Source organism: Vombatus ursinus, unplaced genomic scaffold, assembly GCF_900497805.2.
Source record: "Vombatus ursinus unplaced genomic scaffold, bare-nosed wombat genome assembly UNPS02000577.1, whole genome shotgun sequence".
Classification (NCBI taxonomy): Eukaryota; Metazoa; Chordata; class Mammalia; order Diprotodontia; family Vombatidae; genus Vombatus; species Vombatus ursinus.
Window position 1 is genome coordinate 30,197,138 of NW_020940355.1, and position 25,941 is coordinate 30,223,078.

The 25,941-nt window shown below is 34.9% G+C and overlaps 1 protein-coding gene across 1 annotated transcript in view; it reads right to left on the reverse strand.

Annotated features, from left to right (window-relative positions):
- The window catches only part of MMP16 (matrix metallopeptidase 16), a 369,344-nt gene that overhangs the window by 25,429 nt on the left and 317,974 nt on the right, over nt 1–25,941 (reverse strand). The window contains exon 7 of the mRNA XM_027865020.1: nt 11,458–11,596. Within this exon, the coding sequence (XP_027720821.1) occupies nt 11,458–11,596 (139 nt within the window). The remainder of the gene's footprint in view (nt 1–11,457; nt 11,597–25,941) is intronic.

Consider the following 25,941-nt stretch of genomic DNA (forward strand, 5'->3'; position numbering starts at 1 on the left):
AACTCTTTTCTTGAATGCATACAGAAATATAAAAATGTCTATGTAAATTGTATTAGGAAAAAAGAATTTTAAAAATAAAAAGCCATTGGATTTCCAATGAGAATTGATTTTCTTTTATCCATATAAATTGCACTTTGGTTCATTTACAATTTATAGCTTAGGCTAGACTGTAGGTAGGCAGGGGTCTTAAGAGCATGAAACAGCTATATTCATAAGTTATTTAAATTATAAATCCTTCTTTTTGCCTGAACACTTCACTATTTCTATATTATGAATTTCTCAACTATATAATTCATATTTGTATTTACCCTTGTATGTTAGGGGAATAAATTCTGTGGTCTTGGTTATCATTTTATTCTACTTTAAAATATCCACTGGGACAGTTGACATTTATGTCATTCTACTTCTCCCTGGTCATGATACTGCCACTTTATTCCCCCAATATTATGAAGAATAAAGTGTACACTTGTAGTTTAAACACATGTATTTAGTTAAGCCTATAGCCCAAAATTTTCATTAGAGCTTAAAATAAGGATAAAGATTAGTATTTTTGCAGAAGAAAGGATAAAGTAAAAACAAAAGTGCATTTCTAAGGGAACTCTTCAGTGAATAAAGGGGAACAGGTGTCAAAGATCAATAGAAGGAGGGGGAACAAGGTAATGGAAGAATATTACCCAAGATGGGGAAGAGTGGGAAGGGCAGGCAAAGGTAACTGAAAGTGGAGAAGAAATGCAATACTGAAATTCTTTATAGCACCTTGATTAGTTTAGGAGTTCTGAACAAAGGTTTGATATGGGAACAGAAAGGTGTAAGAAACAAAAGAAAACTCTAGTGTTTCATACAACCAGGACAACATGTGCATAGGGTACTAAGAGCAGTTCTGAGCACAGTGTCTCAAGAAATTAAAAACTAAATCATAACAACACCACTAACAGGCACTTCAAATCATTAAAGGGGATACAACAACCATAGGAGGAAAGATGAACAAAATCCAAATTTCCAAGTTTAAATGCTAAGAGGGTATAACAGTAAAGATTTATAAAACCATGAAAGATATTGGTATTGTTAAGGGTCTGAAGTTGTTCACTGAATCCAAGAATTCTAGAAACAATGAGTACTTGAAATTCTATTTAAATTTAGAAAAAAAAATAAAGTACAACTTGATGTGACAATAATAACAACTGAGTTCTGTAGCACTTTCATATGCAAAGCATTTTATAGACATTATCACACTTAATCTTAACAACAGATCTCTGAGTTTAGTGTCTATTCTTATTTTACAGACAGAAACTAAGGGTCAGGGGAATTAAATAACTTGAGCAGGATTACAAAGTTAGCAAGTATCTGAATATGTATTTGAAATCAGATGTTTTTGACCCAAAGTCCAGCTTTGACTTTATTACACAGTAGAATGCTGATGGAATCTGATACATTGTGGAATAGGTTAAAAATATAAACATATTGGAGAAGAGAAATTCATGGGCAATAGAAGCATAATGACAATTAATAAAAATTAATGATGTTTGAGGTACATTTCTAAATTTCTAAGGTTGATTTTGTGGAAGATAGGCATGGAGAATATGGCTAAAAAAAAGTTTACAAAAATCATTGTTAACTTGTGGGTATATCAAGCCTAGCTAAAGAAAAAGGAATGATGTTAGAATTTTAAATGTTATCATTCTATGCTAAAATTACCCAAGATAAAAAAAAGGTTCCAAAACTGTGGACCTAGAAATGTAGGTTCAAGAAGTGGTGGGAAATAATTCAGGGTGATGAGAAATTTGGGGGTGCTTCCTTCTAGTAAACTTGTGAAGATTTTTAAAAATAATTTCCTTATTTTCAATGAACAAAAAAAAATTTCTCTCCTTCCCATCTTCCTCAGAAAAAAAAATAAAGAAAAATACAACCCAGACAACTAACATGCATAGTGAAGCAAGACACTTTGGTTATGTACAAAAAAGTACATGTCTCAATCTTCATCCAATTAAGAACTTTTAGAAACCCGAGGAGAAGGATTTTTAGAAAATGGGATTGAACTCAGGATAGGAAAATTAAGATTGAAGGCTCAGTGCTAGAGAGCTAAATAAAACATTGTACACTCAGAATGAAGGAAAATCTACTTAGCTAATAGCTATGGCCAGAAAATAAGGGGCTCTGCCTGAATTATGGTTTCAAATGGTTAATGTGTAGAGTGTTTTTTGCCCTCGTAATAAAGGGTACAGAAAAGTTAATGCATAGAGTGGATTTTGCTTAGTGACCAAGGGTATAGAAAAAAAAAAAGTCTGCTTCTTTAAGGATGTGGATAGCTAAATAAGAGCTCATCCTGGACCTGGTGGTAGAATGAAGGTAAATGGGGGGCACAGCCAAGATGGAAGAGTAAAAGCAGTGACTTGCTTGAGCTCTGCCCCAAATGCCTACAAATACCTATAAAACATGGCTCTAAAAAAAATTCTAAAGCAGCAGAACCCACAAAAAGACAGAGTGAAACAAATTTCCAGCCCAAGACAACCTGGATGGTTGATCAGAAGGGTATATCACGCCAGGTGGGGAGAGGAGCACAGTTTGGCATAGGTGCACAGGCAGTAGCGAACCTAGAGCAGACCTCAGAGGACTTAATTGCAGGCAGCTGTGGCAGTTTCCTGACCTCTCAATCCACAAATGCCAAAGACAACTTAGAAGGTCAGTGGGAAAAGTCTGTTTCAGAGGTGAGAGAGAAGCTAGGTCTCAGCCCCAGTTCTCAAGTTTGGCCGTGGCAGCTGCTTCCTGAGCTTCCTGCCCACAGACTGTGGGGGAATCGAGTGGCTGATCAGAAGGGGATTGCAGGGATCTCTTTGCCAGTGCTGAGGCAGAAATATCTTGCTTTGGCCATGCTTGAATCTGGGTCACGGTGCTGAGGGGTGGTCCTGGGGTGAGGAGGAGCACTGGTGCAGTGGAGCTTGTAGTGGTAGTGGAGAAGAAATCCTTCTCACAGTTCCAAGACAGAAAAGAGTGCTTAGGTCACTCATAGACCAGAGCACAGGCCAGGAAAGGAGTACACACCTTGCCCCTTATCATATCACCTTGGAAAAACTGAAAATTTACAGGTCCCTAAAAGTATCTTTGAAAACAGCTGTTCAAACCCCTGAAGCTTGGGACAGTACATTCCCCACATTGGAAGTAGACCTTTACCTTAATAAAGAGCTTATAACTCAAGTAATTGGCTAGAATCATGAGCAAACCTCACAAGAAGTGTCAGACCATAGAATCTTCTTTTGGTAACAAAGAAGATCAAAACATACAACCAGCAAAGTCAAAGCTCCTACATCTAAAGCCTCCAAGAAAAATATGAATCAATCCCAGGCCTTAGAAGAGCTCAAAAAGGATTTTGAGAAGCAAGTAAGAGAAGTAGAGGAAAAACTGAGAGTGATGCAAGAAAATAATGAAAGACAAGTCAACAGCATGCTGAAGGAGACCCAAAAAAATACTGAAGAAAATAACACCTTAAAAAAATAGCCTAACCCAAATGGCAAAAGGGGTCCAAAAAGCCAATGAGGAGAAGAATGCCTTCACAGGCAGAATTGGCCAAATGGAAAAGGAAGTCCAAAAGGTTACTGAAGAAAATACTTCCTTAAAAATTAGAATAGAGCAATTGGAAGCTAGTGACTTTATGAGAAGTCAACACACTGTAAAACAAATCCAAAAGAATGAAAAATTAGAAAACAATGTGAAATATCTCATTGGAAAAACAACTGACCTGGAAAATTGATCTAGGAGAGAGAATTTAAAAATTATTGGACTATCTGAAAGCCATGATCAAAAAAGAGCCTAGACATCATGTTTCAAGAAATGATCAAGGAAAACTGCCCTGATATTTTAGAACCAGAGGGCAAAATAGAAATTGAAAGAATCCACCAATCTCCTCCTGAAAGAGATCCCCAAAGGAAAACTCCTAGGAATATTGTAGCCAAATTCCAGAGTTCCTAGGTCAAGGAGAAAATATTACAAGCAGCCAGAAAGAAACAATTCAAGTATTGTGGAAACACAATCAGGATAACACAAGATTTAGCAGCTTCTATATTAAGGGACTGCAGGGCATGGAATATAATATTCCAGAGGGCAAAGGAGATAGGATTACAACCAAGAATCACCTACCCAGCAAAACTGAGTATAATCCTTCAGGGGAAAAAATGGTCATTTGGTGAAATAGAGGACTTTCAAGCATTCTTGATGAAAAGACTAGAACTGATTAGAAAATTTGACTTTCAAATACAAGACTCAAGTGGAACATGAAGAGGTAAACAGGAAAGAGAAATCATAAGAGACTTAATAAAATTGAGCTGTTTGCATTCCTGCACGATAAGATGATATTTATAACTCATGAGACTTTTGTCAGTATTAGGGTAGTTGGAGGGAAAAAATTATATGTATGTATATATATATATCTATAGATATATAGTTATATATATCTATAGATATATAGTTATATATCTATAGATATATAGTTATATATATCTATATATCTAGATAGATAGAAAGAGGGCACAGGGTGAGTTGAAGATAAAGGCGTCATATCTGGAGAATAAAATTAAGGGGTGAGAGAGGATTATATTGGGAGAAGGAGAAAGGGAGAGGTAGAACAGGTAAATTATCTCACACAAAAAAAGAACAAAAAAGAAAAGGCTCTTACACTTGAGGGGAAACGGGAAGGTGAGAGGGAATAAGTGAATCTTATTCTCATAGGATTTGACTTAAGGAGGGAATAACATACACACTCAATTGGGTATGGAAATCTGTCTTACCCTACAGGAAATTAGGGGGAGAAGAGGACAAGAGAGCAGGGGAATGATAGAGAGAAGGGCAGATTGGAAAAGGGGGTAATCAGAAGCAAACACTTTTGAGAAGCGACAGGGTCAAAAGAAAGAACAGAATAAATGGGGGGGTAGAATAGGATTAAGGGAAATAGAGTTAGTTTTTCACAACATGACTACTATGGAAGTGTTTTGCATAACTGCATATGTATAACCTATATTGAGTTGCTTGCCCTTTCAATGAGGGTGGGTGGGGAGGGAGGAATGGAGAAAATCTGGAACCCAAAGTTTTAAAAACACGTGTTTAAAAAAAATGTTTTCACATGCAACTGGGAAGTAAGAAATACAGGAAATGGGGTACAGAAATCTATCCTGCCCTACAGGAAAGTAGAAGGGGAAGAGGATAAGAGAAGGGAAGGAGAGATAGAAGAGAGGGCAGACCAGGGCCACCTTGGGGTGGGGGGAGGGGCGAGATGGGGTGAAAATTTGGAACTCAAAATCTTGTGGAAGTAAATGTTGAAAACTAAAAATAAATAAATTTAAAAAAATAAAATAAAAAGAATGAATATGAATTACTACCTAAGATGGTCAGTGATCCCAGGAATCAGATGCCTGGAAACAGCCACAGCAAGAAAGAAATGGAAAACCAGGAGAGTCTAGAAAAGACTTCTGACACTTTAAACTTGGGTCAAAATATTGAATACAATGAGACACTGAATTTCTAAATTTTCTATTTACCAGTCTATACTGCAAGATTATCTCACAGCATAGTAAAGATAATTTTACCCTTGGACTCAGATTGTGCTCTATAGATGCTACAATGATCATTTGATGAAACTACCCTGCTATAGAAGAGACAGGAGAAAAGCTAGGAATCATAGGACCATGGTCATAGAAAAATAACCTCCTCTCCCCACCCCATTCAAACCAAATAATGGTGGCAACAGAAGATTACCCAAAGAAAGTAGTGTCAGAGACCCTCCTGAGGAGACCCTATGTTAGGGAGCAGCATTAAAGATCCCATTTCATCCCAGAGGGGAATAGCACTCAACCACAAAATGGTTGAATGGTATCAATGATAAAGCCAACATCAAGCTAGTATGTTTTCTTTCCTTATGGTGTTTAGCAGAAGCTGATAACGGGTTAGTTAGCTCTTTAATTGTCTGATTCTCTCCCTTGTTAGCTAATGTAGGCAGCAACTACTTAGACTCCCTCATGCAATGAGGAAGGGTATTCATTTATTTTTTTGGGCTCTGGATTTCATTCGTGTAAGGAAATGCCACTGTGGAAATTCCACTGATGCAGATAGGTCCACCTTTATTATGATGATGCAGTAACTGTTCTCAGTCCCTCTACTGCACCCTATCACTAACCTATCCCCTTTCTACTCATTTCTACCCACCGATGCCACATTAATCAACTTGATACACAGCTCTAAGTTTACATAGAGTTCAAATATTCTTCAAAGCCTACAGAACAAAGTCCAAAATCTTTATCTTTGCATTCAAAGCCCTCCATAATCAGGTTCCAGGGTGCCTTTCATGTATTATTTCCCACTGTTACAAAGGTTAACAATGCATCTGGCCTCAAGAAACAATTAACAAGATGGTAATAAAACATTACCTTGTAGCAAGAGGACAAAAAGAGGAGATCAGGCCTGAGCATGTAGCCCAACCACAGACCCAGGGAACTAGACATAGGCAGAACATTAAAAGTACAAAGTGGATTAGAAAGAGGGATAAAGTTTCATTTAGTATAATGTGTTGTGATTGATGTGTTAGGCTTTGCACGTGCAGTAATGCCATTTGGTGTAATAAAGTCATTAGATGAATTCATATTTCCTTTATGTTACTCCAGTACCCCAGTGGCTATCAATCAATGAAAATTCATTAAGCATTGACTATGTTCTAGGTGCTGGGCAAAACAACAAGGATACAAAGAAATAGAAAAAATAAACCCTGTTCTCAAGGAACTTACATTCTAATGATGGGTATGACATAAATATAAATAAATACAAAGCAAATACAGAGTAGCTTGAGGATCAGCTTAGAGGTGAAGATAGTAAAATTTAGGAGGACTAGGAAAGATCTCCTATAGATGACAATGTTTCAACTGAGTCTTAAAGGAAACCAGAATTTAGAAGACGCAAAGGTTATATGGGAGAGTATGGTAGACGTGACAGTATAAATACAAGGAAAAAGGAGGCAGAACAGCCTATATGAAGAGCAACGAGTAAGTAATTACAGTCAGACTGTAGAAATCAAAGGAAGAGGTGATGTATTAAAACGTGGGTAAGATTGGGGCGGGGCAGATTATGAAGAAATTAAATTCCCAAAAGAGGAGTTTACATTTGAACCTAAATATAGGTAAAAGAGATCCATTGGATGTTGAGTGGGGGTAGATTTGACATGGTCACACCTATATTTTAAGAAAATCACTTTGGCAGTCATAAGAAGGATGGTTTAGAGTAGGCAGAAATGAAGCAGAGAATCCAACTAGAAGGCATTTACAATAGGTCATTTCAGAGGCAATGAGGGCCTGAACTAGAATTGTGGCTATGTGAATAGAGAGGAGATATGTTTAAAAGATGTTTTAGAGAAATAAATTATAAGACTTGGCATCTTGTTGAATCAATCAGTCGTTTCTTTGTGCCAGTTACTGTACTAATTGTTGGGTATACAAGCATGAAGAATGAAATAATCTTTCTCTCTGTCTCTTCATATATATATATATATATATATATATATATATACACACACACATACATACACATATGTGTATATATATACACATACATACACATATGTACATACACACATATATATATACATATATATATACATATACAGAGAGAGAGTTCACAAATAGACATATATGTATGCATAAACTATTCACAAAACAATTAAATACAAGGTAGCTTGGGAGAGAGGGCAATAGCAGTTAAAGGATCAGGAAAGCCCTTTGAAGAAGATTGTGCCCAAGCTGCATATGATACAGAAATAAGGAGGGAACGCCTTCCTGGCATAGGGGATAGCCAGTGTAAAGTTATGGACATAAAGTGTCGGTGTGCAAAGAATAGAGAGGACAGTTTGATTGGAAATCAAAGTGTGGGAGGAGAAGCAATGTCCAATGAAGCTGTAAGGATAAATTGGAGTTGGTTGCCTGGAAGAGTGACATGTTTGTATTCATGGAAAATTACTTTGGCAGCCATTGGTAGTGTAGACTAAAGTGAGAGAGAATTAAGACAGGGAGATAAATTGTGAGACTGTTTGAATAATCTAGGTAAAAGGTGATGAAGGCCTGAAGTAAGTTGGTGGGTGTGTGAGTAGAAGTAAGGTATTGACTATGAGAGATGTTATAAAAGTACTGATTAGTTACGTGGGGTGAGAAATTGAGGATAATGTCATAATTATGAACATGAGACACTGGAAGGATAATGATACCTTTGACAGAAATAAGGAATTTTGGAAGTAGGGAGGGTATAAGTAGGAAAATTTTAAGTTCAGTTTTAGACATGTTGATTTTAAGGTGTCTCCAGGACATCCAGTTCGAAGTGTGCAATAGGGAGTTTGTGAACTACGACTGAAGTTGGGGAGAGGGTTTTTGTGGTGAGTGAAAGAGAACACACGAAAATTACAAGGTTGCTAATCTGGGTGAGTGGAAAGATGATTACATTAAATGTAATAGAGAAATTTAAAAAGGGCAAATTTGGGGAAAAATATAATGATTTCTATACTAAAACAGAGGAGTTGAGAAGTGAAACCCATTCATTACCTGTTTCAGCCTATATTCCTGACTTACATATCTAACTTGGTATACTCACCATTCATTTATTCAACTCATTTATTAATTCACTCTTTTGAAAGCATCATCTATATCATACCATCTTACTGTGAGGTTCCACATGATTCTGTCTGAGGCACTCATCTTCTCCTTCCATACATACTCTCTCTCTTGTTAACTTCATCATCTCCCACGGATTTAGCTATCATATTAATTTAAATGATTCACATATATAATGTGTATATGAGTATGCATATATACATATATAAACACATATATACACACATAGCTTTATATAATGCATTGTTGTTATTGAGTCTTCTAAGTAGTGTCTGACTTCATGACATATGTATATGTATTGATAAACAGACACATAGAGTCTCAGTTTCTTCCCCGATTTTCATTCCCGAATCAACTATTGGATATTTAACACTAGATATCTCAGACACATCATAATTTCAATTTATGCAAAATAATGCATTACCAACTCTCCTCCAAACTTCACTATTTCTGTCAGATACATCACTGTCCTTCTAGAGGCCCAGGTTCATAACCTTAGCATTACTTCTCAGCTCCTCACTTTAGTCCACCAAATTTTGTTATTTCTATTTTTACCAAAATTCTCACTTCTAAACCCTTTTCTCTATTTATACAGCTACTGTCTTAATTCAGAGTCTCAAGACCCCTCACTTGGATTATTGAAGCAGCCTCATAAATGGTTTCTCTTATTCTCGCTAATCCGTCCCGTATGCTGCTGCCAAAGTAATTTTCTTTAAGTAGAGATCGGACAATTTCACTCCCATACAAAATCAATGTAGGGGCTTCCTATTTCCTCCGTAGTAAAATGCAAACTCTTTTGTTTAGCTTTTAAAACAGTTCACAATTTGCCCCTTACTTTTCTTTCCAGTCTCATTGGACATTACTCTCTCTCTTGCCCTCAGAGTTCCAGCCAAACTGGCCTTCTCTCTTTTTCTCACATACCACATCATCTCTTGTCTCTGTGCCTTAGCACCAGCTACCTCAGATGCTAGGCAAACCCTCCTTCCTTACTTTTACTTCATAAAGTCCCTCTCTTTCTTTGAGATGCAGTTCAAGCCAAATCTTCTTCTTTATCAATTACCTCCTCCTAACTGCTAGTGTTCTTCATGTAAATTATACTACACCTAACCATATATTTACTTTATATTTATGCTAGATATATTTATATATATGCCTGATATCTCTTATTACAATGTAGGCTCCTTGTGAGTAAAGATTATTTCATTCTTTGTACTCATATACCCAGCCTCTAGCACAATGCTTGGTACATTGTCAGCACTTAATGAATACCAGTTGATTTATACATACATATGTATACATATATATCTGCAGATTTATATATTGTTGACAATAATACAGTGAAATTACCTAGTACAACCAGTGTCAAATCTATATCTAAAACCCACTTCTACTTACAAATCTAGCACTTGCTCCACTATAGCACTGTTGATTAATTTTCAGAGATTTTTGTTGCTTTGACAGAAGTACTTTTTTTCCCTAGAGAATCTTGGTTTAAAAGGATTTGTATTAATATTTTTTGGCTTTTTTAAAATAAAAATTGAAAATTATAGTATAATTTTAACTGTAAAATCAGAGGATTATATTTAAAAATAAAGTGAAACAAATTTCACTTACAAAGCTAATCCAAACACCACACAAAGATTTCTATAATCACTACCAATATAGTAATCATTTCTGTTTTTTATACTACTAGGTCATATTCAGATTTTTCTGGCTGGAGAACTATGTACACATCAGTAATGTGCAATACAATTGAAGACATCACAGCATGGATAGGTGAGGTGACAATTTCTATTGAGTTCAAATGTATTCGATATTTCAAATTATACAATACATCTGGGACCAATATTAACTGACTTTTGACAATTTCACCAGACATTCACAGCCATTCACTTCACTGTATTGAAGTGGATAAGATAAATGAACAATCACATTATTATAGTATCAGTGTTTATAATAGTAATTTGTAGGTAAGTAGTACATTACAATTTAAAAAGCACTATTCATATATACATTATCACATCTGATTAGCACATTAAGCTAATGAAGCAGGAGAGGCAGACATTATTGTCTTTGTTCTAAAGCTCATAGGATCCTAGACTATTAGAACTGGAAAGATAAGAAAACAGGCACAGTTTCCTGAAGTCTTATAACTAGAAAATGACAGAACTTGAAATTGAACCCAGGTCTTCTGATGCTAAGTAATGGGGTCATTCACTTCAATAATGTACATTTTAAAGTTAAGTAACTTGAGTTTCAGAGATGTTAAATGACTTACCCCCATGGTCATAAAGTTAGTGAAAGGATAAGATTCTGATCCAGGTCTTCTGACTCCAAATCCATTGCTCATTGCATTGCATTCTCTTACCATAAAGTGCTCTTTTAATTATATCATACCATGTGTATACACACACATACACATACACATGTATGTATGCATATAGTTATATCCATATGTGTGTATACATATATATGTGTGTGTTATACATCATATATTATATATCACATAAAATATAAATATCACAAAAAACTACACATTACATAATATAACATATACTATATGTACATGTATATGTGTGTGTGTGTATATATATATATATACACATACATATATATGAAATTCAGAACTCCCTAAGATTTAAATTGTAGAACAGTTACTGATTTGCTATAGTTAAAGGAAGTTTCTCACCAATTGGAACAATTAGCATACATATATATGTAGTTTCAAATATATATATTATATATATATAATGTACACATACATTTTCCAAAGATTTATTAAAGTTCCATTTTATATTTCAATCAGCCTGATATTAATCACTCTTACCTTTAAAAAAGACAAAATTTCCATCACTGTTTTCATATACTGCGTCAATACTCGGAGGCAATCCCCGCCAGAAATAAGTAATTTGCATGGGGTATCCATCCATCACCCTGTTGTTCCTCACTCGCCAAAACCACTGGTCCTGGAAACCAAACAAAAGTTTCTCTCAGTAAATACACAGGCCCTCTGCTCAAGGTCATCCTCAGCTTTCATATTTTAATAAAGTTACAAATGCTAAAAACCCAATGAATTTATAATGATTATAAAATACTTCTTTTTATCAACCTGCCCTATCCATAAGCTAGCCAATCTGTGTTTCATATATTAAAAACATTAATTCTTCAAAATTCCATGACTTCTTCATCTGTGTGGGTATCCTTGCTACTCATGCAGAATATGGTCACTCTATCTTTCCATGGTAGATGTGATTTTTTTTTTTGGGACCACAAAGAAATCATCACCTGGTACCCAACTTTCTGACAATAAGCATCTCTTCAGACTGCAGACATATATTCCACACTGAACCTGCACTTGAAGCCTTTCCCGATTGCCAAGACCTTAAAATTCATTGGCATAAGCTTTCATGACTCAGGGTTACTTCCATGTTACAATGAAGCATTAAACTAAGGCTTCAGTGGAGGGAACCTCATATACAATAATAAAAGTAATAGTGATATTTAGAATTTATACATCACTTTCAAGGGATTATTTCATTATTTGTCTTTGTATTCCTGTGACCCAGTACAGGACTTGGAACATAATACATGCTTAATAGATACTTAATGACAAGTTGATCAATTATCCTATCCTATGAAATCATGCAAAAAAAAGTGTAAATAAATGGTCAGTTTTAAGTGTAAAACTTTAAAAAGTAATTCTGAAGAGTAATGATTGAAACAAAGAGAGAGGACAATTAAATAAACTGAATCCAAGCATTTGAGAAAACTACAAGAATCATGACACCTGAAGTTCAATAGATGAACAAAATCTTGTCCTCAGAAAGCCAACTGGGATAGACAAATGTAAAGAAAATAGATAAAACAATCATTCTTTCTGCTTGACATAAACAACATGAATAACTATCAGTTAAAATCACCTCACAAGGTGTCATAGATAACAGAAACTCCTAATCAAAAAATACCCCAGCAGCCATTAACCTCTACTTACATGTATTTGACTAGTGGTTATTCAATATTTGTTCCAAAGCCTTTAATTACCCATTGTTTTTCTGAAGCTAATCAGACGAGATAACTACTTCTATTCTACTTTTAAAATGCTCTAATTGCTAGATTTTCTTTCTCCTTATGAGTTAGCTCAGAGCAGTGAACTGAGTGTTAGCTCTATTATCAAAGGGCCTGAGAATGAATTCAGGTCTTACTACCATTGTAGTCTTGGGCAAGCCATGTTACTTTTCTGGGTTTTGGTTTCCAGATCTTTAAAATCAATGTGGTATGGAGTTGAACTGGATAGCATTTAAGTTTCATTCCATTTCCAAATCCTACTATTTTAAGATTGTCACCCTGTGATTTTAACCATTACTTGTAATTTTGTCATTTCTGGTCAAGCAGAAGAAGTTGAATGCCTCTTTCATATGACAGTCATTCAAATATTTGAAAACTTAAATCATTTTTCCCCTAAATCTTCTCTTCTTCAGGACAAAAATTCCCACTTCTTTCATCCCATTCTCATATGTCATTACTTTGGCTGTCTTGGTCACAGTCCTCTGGATTCTCTCAAGCTCTTTTCTGTCTACCTTAAAATGTATTATTTGTATGCCTTGATTAATAATTTTAAGGTTCATCAACTTTTTATTTCCCTAACTAAAGTCTTTTGAGGATTCTGATTTCTGGGGATAGGAAAAATGAACCCTTTTCAAGCTAGATTAGATTAAATTTGGGGAGTTCTACTTGGTAACTTTTAAAATTCATTTTCCTCTAGTTAAGATACATTCCCTTCTCTTCCATACTGTTTAGTAAGAGAACTGAGCAGCAAAAAACTTAAGCTGATTTCCTATAGATATTATAATTAGAGCTTTAAATATTAAGAAAGGTAAATTCTATATGAAACTTTTCCCACAATCTTCTCTTATAAAAAATAATACTGAACATCCAACATAATCCTATGAAATCCCATTTGATTTGAACTGTGCTGATAATGGTATATCGTCATAGATATGTGGGAATTTTCTACAGTGAATTAGAACAGTAAATATCCAGGATTCCTTCAGTGAAGCAGAAAACTTGCTTCATTAAAAGGAATCAAAACTTTGAATGTTAAAATTTCCTATTCACACGATTTTGGGGAGAGAAGAGCTGAAAAGGATTTTGTTGGTGAGTACTGGCAGTGAATTTTATTGCATGCTCTTCTACTATCTAGGCCATTCCTCTCCTGCCTCCTCAAATTGAATAGCATTATAGAGATACGATGATCTATAATCTACTTTAATTCCCCGCTAAAGGTAGGTGAAAACTTAAACCAACCAAGACAAATGGTTGTATGGTTCCTTTTTGTCAATCTCTAGAAATATAGACTCTACAAATTCCCTTTGTAGTATTTTATGGTGTTTTATCAATCAAGATATGACATGGTCCCACTGGGATGCCTGAGGCTGTTCTCAACAGTTCTCTGAAAACAGCAGTTTGATTATAGTAGTCTCTATAAGATAGAATATATGCTTCTTGTTATAGTTGAGTCAATTGACTTATGAGGCATCATGTAAGGAAAGAAAAAAGAAAATGACTAGAATAAGTGAATGATTCATGGCCATGTTTCACCTCCTAAAGACTCTCTCATATTGGTGGTAATCTAAAGCTAATAATAAGAAATATTTCTAAGGGTTTTCAAAGGAATATTGGTATTTTAGAGTTACTCACATTCATATGCATTCCTGTATTTAAAAAGAATATATTATTCAAGTTCTATCTATTTGTAAAATCCTAGTAGACTACTAAAATCATGTCACCTCCAAGAGAAAATGGGCAACCCTCTTAAGGAATGGTTACTAAAACATTGAAGGACAAAGCAGCATTGCCAAATAACTACTGCATTCTAGGAAGAACTACCTGAAAACAATTTTTACATGGTACTCAGAATTAAAAACTAGAAAGTGGAAACATATGGCAATCATATAAAAAAGGCTGTCCTTGAAACATTATGATCTTTCTCAAGAAAACAATAACATACATACACAACACAGACATTCTCTTCTACTGTGATGTTAAACTCTTAATGCTACAACTAAGGAACATTGATGGAACCTCTTCATCAGGGCAAACACACCAGGCTTACAGAGTGGAAGAGCAAAATAAACTGAAATCAATGAATGATTTTTCTTTTTGGTTTTTACTGTGTGAGCATCATTGGCAGAGATTCAGATTGTAGTTACATAGATTATGGCATCAGTCAAATGAACCACACCAATCAGTTTAATCAAAAGTCACAGTCAAATTTTTTTAGAAAGACTGCTACAATCAAGGGTATAGACACAACCTCTAGGGGAAACTCTGTTATCATTACACATGTCTGAAAAATTAAGGAGAACAAAGACCTTAGCTCTGGAATCACAGGATGTGGGTTCAGTTTGTTCCTCAGTTACTACCTATGCAAATTTGGGAAAGTTACTATCTTCCATAGGTCTCAATTTTCTCACTTATAAAATGAAGTGGTTTACTCTGAAGTCCCTTCCCATTCTGGATTTATGTATGTCGTATGACTCTAAATCATTCAAGGAAGAACAAAGACAATAGTAACTGTAGAATTAAAAAAATAAACAATAATTCTTAGAAGGAAAGCTAATGATTGAAAGCAAGAAGACTAGATGTTGATTAGAAATCCTGCTTTGTGACATTGTGCACCTTCATCTATCATAGCTTCTTTTCTCCCATTGTGGACAGGGGCACGAGATAGTTATGAAACACTCATTTAATAAATAATACTAATTAAAATTTAAAGAATAAACAATTAAAGTTATTGACAAAATGGTACATTACATTGGGGTTTCCATTAAGTACTTTCTTACTAAAAATACATTGTGTTGACTGCAGGAAAGCCAACTCCTTTCTGTCCCCAGCTCAAATACTTAAATGGATCTGTAATTTCATCAATGTGGGCATTCCATCTAATGATAGATGGCAAACTATCTATACCTGGCCATTCTGAGCAATTCAGTATGATGTCTTCTTTAATCTTGATGAAGAATGTTAACCCAATATGAAGGGGGCCTTACTTAAAACCCTAAGAACAGCATCTCATTAAATACATACACACACACACACACACACACACACATACAGAAGAGAGAGAGAGGGACACAGACAGAGACTGTGTGTGTGTGTGTGTGTGTGTGTGTGTGTGTGTGTGAGAGAGAGAGAGAGAGAGAGAGAGAGAGAGAGAGAGAGAGTTGTGAGAACTATATGGGGGAAATTATATCTGCTATTCAAGTAAGGAGATGATACTACTGCAGGATGTATTGGCTTTAAATTGCTGTTTGTTTTTCAAAAAAATACTGAGGTTGCACTTAGCGTATACTATCTCATTTAGTCTCTCCATTGGCCTCAAGATGGCTGGCTGGAGCTAGAAAAGTGGCATGTGACCAAAGAATAGTGTGACTGATTCTCATAAGGATCAAATACATATTCTTTTTTTCAATAATATGGTATTCTAACAATGTGAAATAACTAGCTATAGAAGCACAAAAGTTCTTCCTTGATAAGAATTTTCTTAAAAATTCAATTTATCTATTAGTGAATTGATATAAAGACATTTTGATGTGGCACAATGATCCTGTAAAACATAGTATTAGAGCCCAAGACTTTCAATTTGCTTTGACTATTCATCATATCATAAGGTTAGCTATCTTTTAGGAGGGACAGAGCTATGCAAATAAAGAAGGTCCAGTTATGGGCTATGTCATTCATCTGAGGACCAGTTTAGCTATATTTAGAAAGCTATGTCACCAAATATTTGGATACCAGCTGGTATTTTTTTTCCTTTTCTTTTTCTCTTTCTAATCACATAAGGATTCTTGAGTAAAGTTTTATGAGATTACAATATGACTCTGTGGGGGAAGTGTTAAAACTAATGAAATCACAGAATCTTGAAGGGTTGAAGAATATGTAGAATGAAAGAGTTCTCATAATTTTTTGCATGTGTTATACATGGATCCCTGTGACAGTCTGGTGAAGCTTATGGACCTTTCTCAGAAGAAGGTGTTTTAATTGCATAAAATAAAATGCATAGGATTACAAAAGATATCAATCATGTTGAAACAGCTATCAAAATTTTTTTTCTTTTTAAGTTCACAGACCTTAGGTTAAGAGCCAATGAGGAATATGACTTTTAAACCTAAGCTTCATTCTCTAAAGTAATGGAATACTTCCCAAGTCACGTCAGCTATTTAAGATTAAGAGAAGAGTAAAAGAAAAATAAAATTAATGAGATTATTATGCATAATTTAACAGCTAAAGAATCCTTAATTCCATTTATGAGGGAGTTTTCTTCATGGACATTGATTACCACTTCTCCAGGTCTTGTATTCCCATACGATTTGTCTTGAATCACCATCGTTGTATTTGCAAAAATCCAGTCAAAGGATGAACTAACGTATTTGAGCTCTTCAAGCTGTATGTTTGTTTGTTTGTTTTAGAATCCTGAGTATATCAATGCAGTATAAGGATTAGCTATGCTAATCTTTGTGTGATTTTTCATTCCCACTTCATGACCATCCAAATCCTTCTCTGATCCTACATGTCCTTGCTGGGGTTTATGACACTTTCCCAACCCATCTATAAGTTCAATCTAGTTTCAGAGGTTAGCCTAAGGCTCACAAAAGAATCACTTGTCTATGGTCATGCAGCTAGTATCAGAAGCAGGATTATAACTCAGTCTCCCCATTGTCAAATCAAGCATTTATCCACTCTGCTAATCCATAAAAATGTTAAACAGAAATTAAATTTACCATGTCTTAGGAGGGTATAAAGATGGCTATGAGAAGGAAGCAGAAACAGAGTAGCACTAAATGGATAGAAAGGTAATGTGAATATCACAGTTAACCTAAAATGTGACTATGGATGAGTTATATAGGCAGGTTTCAAAGAAAGCAGGAACTTGGAACAAGGGAAAGAATGGCAACCCATAGTTAAGAGGTATGATAGTACTCAAGGATATTAAACCTTTGATTATTACTTCCCATTTAATCAATTCCAATGTCTCTTTATCACCTCTAAGATTAAATTTAAAAATCTGGCATTCAAAGTCCTTGACAACTTGCTCCCTTCCTACCTTTCCAGTCTTCTTATACTTCCCTCTCCTCTCTACCCTCACCTTACCACTCACATAACCTGTGATTCAATGAAACTGGCCTCCTTGCTTTTCTTCTCACAATATAGTCCATTTCCCAACTTCAGATATTTTCACCAGGTTTCCCTCATACCTGGAATTCTCTTCCTCCTCATGTTCTAACTATCTTGGCTTTATTAAAATCCCAGCTTAAAGCTCATTTTCTACAAGAAGACTTCCTTAATCCTCCTTAATATAATGTCTTTCTTCTGTGCATTATCTCCCATATATACTGTATATATCTTGTTTGTACATACCTGTTTTTAAGTTGTCTTCTCCAGTAGACTTAGTGCTTCTTGAACCAGGGTCTTTTTTTTTTTTGTATCCATAATGCTTAGTACTGCTCCTTGGACATAGTTGCTTAATAAATGCTTAACTGATTGACTTTCCCTATTAGCAAGCAGGAACCTCAAGCTCAGCTTACTCTCTATACTGCTTTACCTTTTCCCCTTCCCAGCTACCTTGCACACCTTAGGATAACTGCTTTGAGGCCTGTCTTCTATTTCAGTCAATTCCTGGCCAGGGTAACCATTTTCTAGGGAATTCCAACCATGCTACTCATTTTATTTCCAGTTCAAGTCACTGTCTGTGCTACTATACTACTCCACCAGCAACCTTGCTCTGCACCCCCACTTACTTTCCAGGTGCCTTTCATGATTTGTCTTCCTGTTTTGGAACGTAATCTCCCTTGAGAGTAGAGGCCATCTTGTTGTTCTTTCTTTCTTTCTTTCTTTCTTTCTTTCTTTCTTTTTTTCTTTCTTTCTTTCTTTCTTTCTATCTCTCTCTCTCTCTATCTATCTTTCTATCTATCATCTATCTAAATAGGAACTAATTACACAAGTAACAGTGATTTTAAATTTGTCTATCAATGCATAGTGAGATCATTTTCTAGCTAGAACAAAATTTAAAGAAACAAATTCAGACTAACAAAATCATAGGTCATTGGTTTTTATTTGGTACTCTCAAAGTACAGGCTTCTGGAAATCACTAACCGTCATGCTTCACTTTACTTTCTACTCTCCAGACATTTTCTCACCCAGTTATGTTGACACCCTATAAAAACTTCCGCCCTGGGGTTTTGCTGTCCTGATTGATGACTGCCTTTTTCAGAATATTCTAAGGAAAACTGTACTTCACTCCCCATTTTTTTTTGCCTATGGCCTCCTTGCCAAATGACTTGTTGCCTTGTGGGTATACTTTTGTCCTACTCACTCTCCTCTTCCCTCTTTCTCCAGTTTTGGATTCATGAACCATACTCAGATTGACTCTGCCACTGTTCTTATTTATTTATTTATTTTTTAATTTTTAACGTGTTTTTAAAGCTTTGGGTTACAAATTTTCTCCCTTCCTCTCTCCCCATCCACCCTCATGCAAGCATCTCGATACAAGTTATAGATGCGTAGTCATGCAAAACACTTCCATAGTAGTCTTGTTGTGAAAAACTAAGCATGTTTCCCTATCCTACCCCCCATTTATTCTATTCTCTCTTTTGACCCTGTCCTTCTTCAGAAGTGTTTGCTTTTGATTATCCCCTCCCTCAATCTGCCCTCCCCTCTATCAACCCCCTGCTCTCTTGTCCCCTTCCCCCCTTATTTTCCTGTAGGGTAAGATAGATTTCCATACCCTACTGTGTATGTTATTCCCTCCTTAAGCCAAATCCTATGAGAATAAGATTCATTCACTCCCTCTCACCTTCCCCCATTTCCCCTCCACTGTAAAAGCCTTTTCTTGTCTGTTTCATGTAAGATAATTTACCCCATTCTACTTCTCCCTTTCTCCTTCTCCCAGTATAATCCTCTCTCACACCTTAATTTTATTTTCCAGATATCACCCCTTCATCTTCAACTCACCCTGTGCCCTCTATTTATCTATCTATACATACATATAATTTTTTCCCTCCCACTACCCTAATACTGACAAAGGACTCATGAGTTACAAATATCATCTTTTCCTGCAGGAATGTAAATGGTTCAACCTTAATAAGTCTCTTATGATTTCTCTTTCCTGTTTACCTCTTCCATGTTTCACTTCAGTTTTGTATTTGAAGGTCAAATTTTCTATTCAGGTCTGGTCTTTTCCACAGGAATGCTTGAAAGTCCTCTATTTCATTGAATAACCATTTTTTACCCTGAAGGATTATACTCAGTTTTACTGGGTAGGTGATTCTAGGTTGTGATCCTAACTCCTTTGCCCTCTGGAATATCATATTCCATGCCCTCTGGACCCTTCATGTAGAAGCCTGCCACTGTTCTTGAATGGAATGTGTCAACCTATTCACCTCTAACCCCTCTCACTATCCCTGTAACTTGTCTGACCAAAGTGCCCCTCTTTGGAAACTATTTCCTTTTGTGTGATGTCTCCCCCATTAGAATATAAGTTTCTTAAGGGCAGGGATTTTCTTTACTTTCACATTTGTATCCTCAGCACTTAGCACATCCTAAGGGTTTAATAAATGTTTATTTTTAAAATCAGTCTGGAAGAAAGAATTTATTAGGTTTAGTAGTATTTTACCAATCTTTAATCTATTTTATCTTTTAATCCCAAACCATATTTTCCAAAGTAGTTTTCACTTACATTGAAACAACTGAAAATTAGAATGCTGTCTTAATTAGAAATATCTTGTCAAGTTGTTCATAGAATTTATTTATTCATTCATTCTCTGCAATACTTGGCATTGCATATACCATAGCTTTTCATGGTGGTCTGTTTCTCTGTGCTAATTGTTAGTACTACAAGATGAGATGACCCATAAAATGATGTTCCTCGTGACTCTCTTGAAACAGTGGCAATAATTCTGCCAAATTTTGCATTATTTTTTTCCAAAGAGAATTTGTGAGTCATTCATTTACTATACTTAATTTCAATTTTTTTATATGCCTGCTTTTGTTTATTTGTGGAGAGACTGTGATTTATTCTTCTACTAGTGTGTTGACTCTTTAGTTGTCAAAGATCTAACCTTGAGTCGCAAGAGAGAAATTATAGTTTGAGGCAGTCCCCAAACAATGATGTTTTGTACTTTCTGTCTGTTTTCTGCCACTCTACCACCATCACTGTAGAGGCAAAAAGAGCTTAGCAGGAATAAGGGAAATTCGAAATTTTTGTCTCTTTAAAAAGTCACTCTGAATCAAAAAAAAATCATCATCTGGTGGAAAAATCATCATTTCTGGAGATAAACCTCACTAACTTAACTAGTCTTCATACAGCAAACACAGATACTCACCATGTCTATATTTAAAGCCTTTCTAGCTTAGTATACCCTGCTAGAGCTACAGTGCTTGCTGGCATAGCTATTTGCATCCTGGTTGCCTGCAACCCAAAATGAGGAACCAAGAGTCTAACTTTTGTAAATGAAGATGCATTTATTAAGGCTTGTAACATCCTGGTAAAATTATTAGTTAATTTTAAGAGGATGGACCCACTGATAAATTAATAAGAAAAGTTAAGAAAACCACTGCAATCATTCACCATACCCAGTTAGTAGAATTTATAATATTTTGGCAGAGGTTTGGCTCTCTGCCTTAATGTACATTTATTTCTGTATTTTTCTCTTGTCAATACCTGTCCTATTTGTGATTGAAGTAAAATCCATAAATGTTTGGTTAAAGAAGCAACACAGCATATTATAGATTCTGTTCATAGGTAGATTGGGGCAGGGCTGAAGAAACAGCAGAACATTTCTTAAAACTTTCCTTAATTCTTAGGGAATTGGGTGTAACTGGCGGGGTTAGCCCAAGTCTTTTACTCAAAGATGTCTATAAGGTTATAAACCCTTCTCAACATCTCCTTTTCTCTGCCACAGTTCAATTCTACTTTTCTATTATTCTTTTGTTAAGTATACTTAGGAAATCTTTCATTTCTTCGTGCAGTTTCTCAATTCTTCCATGCTCATTAATGTCTTCTCTCAAAGAATGTCTTTCATCTACTCTGCCTATATTTTGTATAAACATATTTACTTGCATATTGCTTCTGCCATTAGAATATGAGGTTCTTGAAGGAAGGAACCATGTTTTGCATTTCTCTGTATCCCTAGTGCCTAGCACAATGTAAGAGCTTAATTAATACTAATTGGCTCAATACAAATGTTTCTCTAGTGATATTATAAGGCTATAAACCATGAAATGACACAATCTAATGAAAATATGATTAGAATATAAAGGGTTTGTTATAATCTATTTATAGGTAAAATTATAAATATGATCCAAACTATAAATCTCTCAAATGGAAAGAGAAAAACTCAAGGTAGTTGAAAGTAGGCTGCAATTATGATTTGAATGCAAAATGTATAAAAACATTATCTAAGACATTTGATCAAAAAATGAAGGTTGACTTCTTACAAATAACATAAAATAATTTCAAAACTGGCCTAGGCCAGAACAGGTTTAATAAAAGAGTCTAAAGATAGAATAGCATTTCAGGTAAGAAAAAGACAGGCAAATAAAGAAATATGCAAGCAAGAACAACAATATAAATCTCCAACACAATGATCAAAACTATGGATTAAGAGATACAGGAGAGAAATCATCAGATAAAAATAACAAATTAACTTCAACACTATTCCAAAAAAACTGAAATTGCTCCTACATGAAATAAATGTGTTAAGGTATGTAAAACCCGAATTAATGATGTTAAAGAAAAATCTGTAACCTGGATACATCTAATATTGGTAAAGCAAGATCTGTCATCAGCCATATTGAAAGAAAAATAAATGACAAAAAACCACCACCACCAACAACAACAACAATAAACATATGGTCTTATACTCCAGTGTCTCATAAATTTGTCTATATCCCTTTATGGAGATTTCTGGGCTCCGCAGGTCTATTCAGAGATGAAAGGTTATGCCAAAATACCAGTTACATACCAAAATACAGAAACGATCCATGCTTTGATTATCACAGAAAAGGCACATTACAACCTAGAAGAGTTGTTAGGAGTTGCTTAGGGTGTAAAGATTTAAAAAACTCACTCAGGTTCACAAAGCTAGTTAGTTATCAACCCAGGACTTCCTGACTTTAACCTTAAAACTTTATACACTAAGTCATACTATCAAACAATTAAGCAAACTCAGACACTCAATAAAGCTTAAAAAGTTTTTTGTTTGTTTTTAATATCATCAATAAATTAAGGGGGTAAAGTGATAGAGAAATTTAACATCTGGGAATTAACTTACTCATATATTGATTCCCTACCCACATCTTTTAAAATTGCCCCTAAATTCTACCACTTCTACAAAATCATATATATGTGTGACATCATAGAATCACTCAAATAACTAATGAAAAACTTTTAATAGAAACAAAAGAAAAATAAGCTTAAAAAGAGACATATTAAATGTTCACAGTTAGATCTATCTCCTTTGGTAAAAATATAAATATTTTTAAGATTTATCTTATCTATGAAGAATTCAAAAAAATACAAGACAGCTTATGTATTATCAAGTAGAGAAAAGAAATCAAAATCAAAGGATCAGTACATGAATGATTAATCACCAGGTATTTAGAGACAGCAACAAATTAATGTAATTCTCTCATGGTTAAAGAACTCCTGCTGGGTCATCCAACAATGTGGGCACTTCTACTTTGAAGTCAGTAAAAACACTTTTCAGGTGGAATTAACCTCCGATGGTAAGTTATCCTATGCCCAGGTAGTAGTAATTTTAGTTGTAGTTTTGGATGGCCCAGTAGTAATTGTACCTGCTATATCATTCACCAACCTTGAAACTTCAAAGCTAAAGCTGAAACCCAGTAAAGGGAAATTATTATAGCTGTGGAATAACAGAATTAAACAATTTTAGATACTGAAACGTCCATAAAAATCACCTAATCTGAACTCCTTATTTCAAAAATGACAAAACTGAGACCTAGAAGAGCAAAATAACTTTCTCAAATTCACATAGATAGATAATGACAGAGCATAAACCCAAACCTGTCAGTTCTTGCCCTCAAGAGGATGGAGCTTAAGCACACTGGTGATTAGGAGCAATCAATCCTAGAGGGAAAGAACATGCCCATGGGAGAAAGGGTACAGTCTAAGTAGAAAGCTAAAAGGGTAAACAATGTCACAACACAGTTGACAACAGGAAGGTCTAACTGGTAGGGGCGTTAAGGAAAGGTTCTGTAGAGGTGGTAGAATTTAGGGGTAATTTTAAAAGATGAGGGTAGGAACTCAATAAATTAAAAGGGAGATGGAGGCCTTTCCATGCATTGGAAACAAACTGATACAGGTATGGAGGCTGGAAAGTAATAGCATGAATAAGGAATATAGTATGTCCTCAAGTTTAATTTATGGAAAGGATGTTTGAAAGGGAGCAACAACGGTAGGTATTGTAGTGGCAAAAAGGGAGGGTGGAACTGTACTATTTAAGATCCAAATCCCAAGCAAAGGATCCTGAACTTGACTTGGTGGGAATCTACTAAAGGTTACTGAGCAAAAAAGTGACATAACCAATGAATGCTCTTTGACCTTTCATACTTTATCTGCAGAAACTGTAGTCAGTCCAATAACTTAAGGTAGCCAATTCACAGCCCCAGATAATAGACACTTGAACTGGAGGAGATTTTAAGATTCATTTAATCTAATCTCCTAATTTTTATAGGTGAGACAGCTAAAGCACAAAGTTAGTTTAAGAGCCTTATCTATAGCAAAAACAGTCAATGGCAAAGCTCAGTAGACTAGAAATATCTTAACTCCAATTCTATTCCTCTTTCTTTTATGTCACAATATTTCTTTAACTGAGAAAACACCAAAGTCATAATCTTATTAGACTGGCCCTGTTGGTGGAAGACCACCTCAACTGATTATCCTTTCAAATGCGAAACCGAGTTATTTATTTATTTATTTATTTTCCTTTTTAACAAGAGCTATGACTAGGAGGAAGTCCTTCTAACAAATCAGAGTGATCTCTCATCTTACTCCAGGTCATACCACTAGTTGGAAATAGGAGCTGAATCCTTGTCTTCTTGTTTTTAAAGAAAGCTCTCCACTATTGCATTACATTAAAAAAAAACCTACCTAAATACAAATAATCAGATAAAATATATATTGCCATTGCAACTAGACTTTTCCATTACCTCTACATCATATGCCAAATTAAGTTTATTAAATAGTTGCCTTTCTAGTACTTAATTTGCTGTTGTGTCTTATACTAGAATGCATTTCCAATATTAATCTTAATGTGTTATGGAAGCAATTACTTAAAATTTCCACTATGTTAGTACAGTTTAATTATTATGATAATGCTACTTAGAGGATAAGAAGGGGTTGAGAAGAGTGTCCAATTGTTACAGAATATAAATGATAATTTTCATTTCAAAATGAACATATTTGTTTTCTTAACTAACATATATTTGGGCATATAATCTGTTATGTTATATAACAAAACATTTTGACTTATGAGGCAAAGTGCCTCCTCTGATGCACCATTTATTTCACTAAGGAATATATTTTACATTTAGTTACCAAAAATGTAGGCAAGTCCACATTATGACTATTAACATCTTTCCTGAACTGCATCCACAAAGTACCTATTCATACACTTTCTTATTACTCAACTTCATACATAAAAATAATAATAGATCTATTCTTATTTGTTGAAAAAATAATAGCAAGGTAGGGAAGTCTAAATCCAAGCAACTGAAAATTGAAAGCTAGTAACCATGTTCTGATCTATAGATACTAACCAACAGGATAAAGAGAACTTTAGTGAAAAGAAGAATGTGGAATTGAGAATGCATAAAATCAGTATTATAATTCCTATATTCAAATCATTTCTTTGGACTGTTGGATAGGCCAAAGAGAAAGACAATATAAAACAATATTTTTTCTTTCAAAGAGATATAGTCTTAGTTGACAACAAATTATGAGTTAAAGATCCATGCAAGGTGAATTAGATGTTTACTCCTTGGAGAGAGTGAAAATTCGTTCATAGAATTCCCACTTGCTAACAAAGCAAAAGTCATTGTTGGATTCCTAAGTGACTCTGTTTCAGAGTTCAGGTGCAGTTGTTGTCATAACAAGAACAACTTGTCCTCATTACCATTACCTAATTATTTTATGCTAATATAGTTTCAAAAACATTCCATCTGTTGCCACAGTTTTGCTCTGGTACCTGAGTTATTTACTTGGGTAGAGTTCAAAAGGTAACTCAGAGAA